The sequence below is a fragment of the Cystoisospora suis genome (genome assembly GCF_002600585.1).
Source record: "Cystoisospora suis strain Wien I chromosome Unknown contig_10201, whole genome shotgun sequence".
Taxonomy (NCBI): Eukaryota; Apicomplexa; class Conoidasida; order Eucoccidiorida; family Sarcocystidae; genus Cystoisospora; species Cystoisospora suis.
The window spans coordinates 1-1,547 of record NW_027162975.1 but is presented as its reverse complement, the minus strand read 5'-3'; the positions used below and the strand labels follow the sequence as shown (position 1 = coordinate 1,547).

General features: G+C 40.3%; 1 protein-coding gene across 1 annotated transcript in view; it reads left to right on the top strand.

Moving 5' to 3' along the window:
- CSUI_011218 (nbp2b) overlaps positions 1 to 1,547 on the top strand; it is a gene marked incomplete at its 3' end in the record, with an annotated part of 1,893 nt that extends 346 nt beyond the window's left edge. The window contains exons 2-3 of the mRNA XM_068071319.1: positions 767 to 966; positions 1,396 to 1,547. Coding sequence (XP_067916705.1) covers positions 767 to 966; positions 1,396 to 1,547 — 352 coding nt within the window. The remainder of the gene's footprint in view (positions 1 to 766; positions 967 to 1,395) is intronic.

Below are 1,547 nucleotides of genomic sequence, written 5' to 3'. Positions count from 1 at the left end.
ATCTAGAGTTAGGACTGAGAGAAGCACAAGGTCCAAACTGTAGGGCCATATACTGGACTTCCCTTCTCCAGTGTAGATGATTTAACTCTTCTTCTTCTTCATGATCTTTTCCTATTCTTCTTCTTCCTGCTGTTTAGCTAGATCCTCTTTTCTCAAGAGGAGCATCTAGAGAGAAGGAAAGACAAGAATTTGCATGCACTCCTTTATCTATTAGGAGAGAGAGAAAGAAAGAATGAANNGAAGAGAGAAAGAAAGAATGAAGGAATGAGGAGCTTAAGATGCTTGTCTCTCTTTCTTAACTAGGTTCATACCAGGGCTGTCTTTAGTCAAACTTCTGTTTCTTTCTATCTATTGCATCTTTTCTCCTAGCGCTCGTACTGACAAATGAGAAGAAGCACCTTCTTCTTCTTAGGGGAGTAAAGAGAGTCGCTTATTCAAGTAGATATAGAACAGCAGAGAGATATTGTCACCTGAAAAGACGACCCAACCTCCCTCCATACTTACTCTCAGTGAAGATATATCTATCTATATTCATATATCTATCGCTTGTCTATCTTTCTCTCGTCTATATATCTATCTCTGTGCATTTATCTATCATTGGTCTATCTCCATATGTATATATATGTTTGTATATTTATCTCTCTTTGGTCTATCTATCTATGTCTATCTATCTATCTATCTACTCACCTCTGTTCTCTTTGGCAGTCTCCTAGGTATGTTTGTATTCTTATGTGTCGGTAGGGTGCATGGGTGATATGTCTGTTAGGCAAGACAGCTGATAGCTTTAACTCTAGAAGCAGATCGCTGTATACACGAGCAGCAGTTGTGTTTGCCGTACAAGGCTCCTTCTACTACGGAGATCTTAGGGGGAATTCCCTCAGAGGAGACAATCGACGCAGGTGTCGATTGTCTCTCAGAAGCAGCTACTACGACCTTCCGCTCAGGATCTTCAGAAAAAGATAACAGGTAGGTAAGAACGATTTCAAGAAGAGAGAAAGAGAGAGAAAGATCTATACAAAGAGAGAGATCTATGTGTATACATGAATCTATGGAAGGAGAGGCAAAGGTGTATTCATGTCTCCATATGAAAAGAGACAATACAAACACACAGAGCCGTCTGCTTAGTAAATATAGATATAGAGAGAGAGAGAAAGAGGAAGATAAATTCTACGTGTCTAGAGAGAGATAGATCGAACCCGCTGTGTCTATCATCTTCGTAGAGAGAAGGTGTAGATATCGATAGCCTCTGCTGTGAATATCTATATTCAAAGCATAGAGCGAGGCGAGAGATACTACGACAGATTAGTGATACGTTTCTTGAGAGACGGAGAACGATGCTTCTTCTATTGTATCTTTCTCTTGTCTTTTTGATATCTTTCGAATGTCTATTTACAGCTCCTTCCAGAAGTCGGGTCATGCGCCTTCTTCTCTAGGAGGAAGTCGATGGCTTCTCAATAGCAGTAGTTTTAATCCTCTTAATCCAAGATCTAAAGAAGGAAGTGATCGATCAGGTGGCATAGCAACAGGAGTAGTAGGAGGAGTAGGAG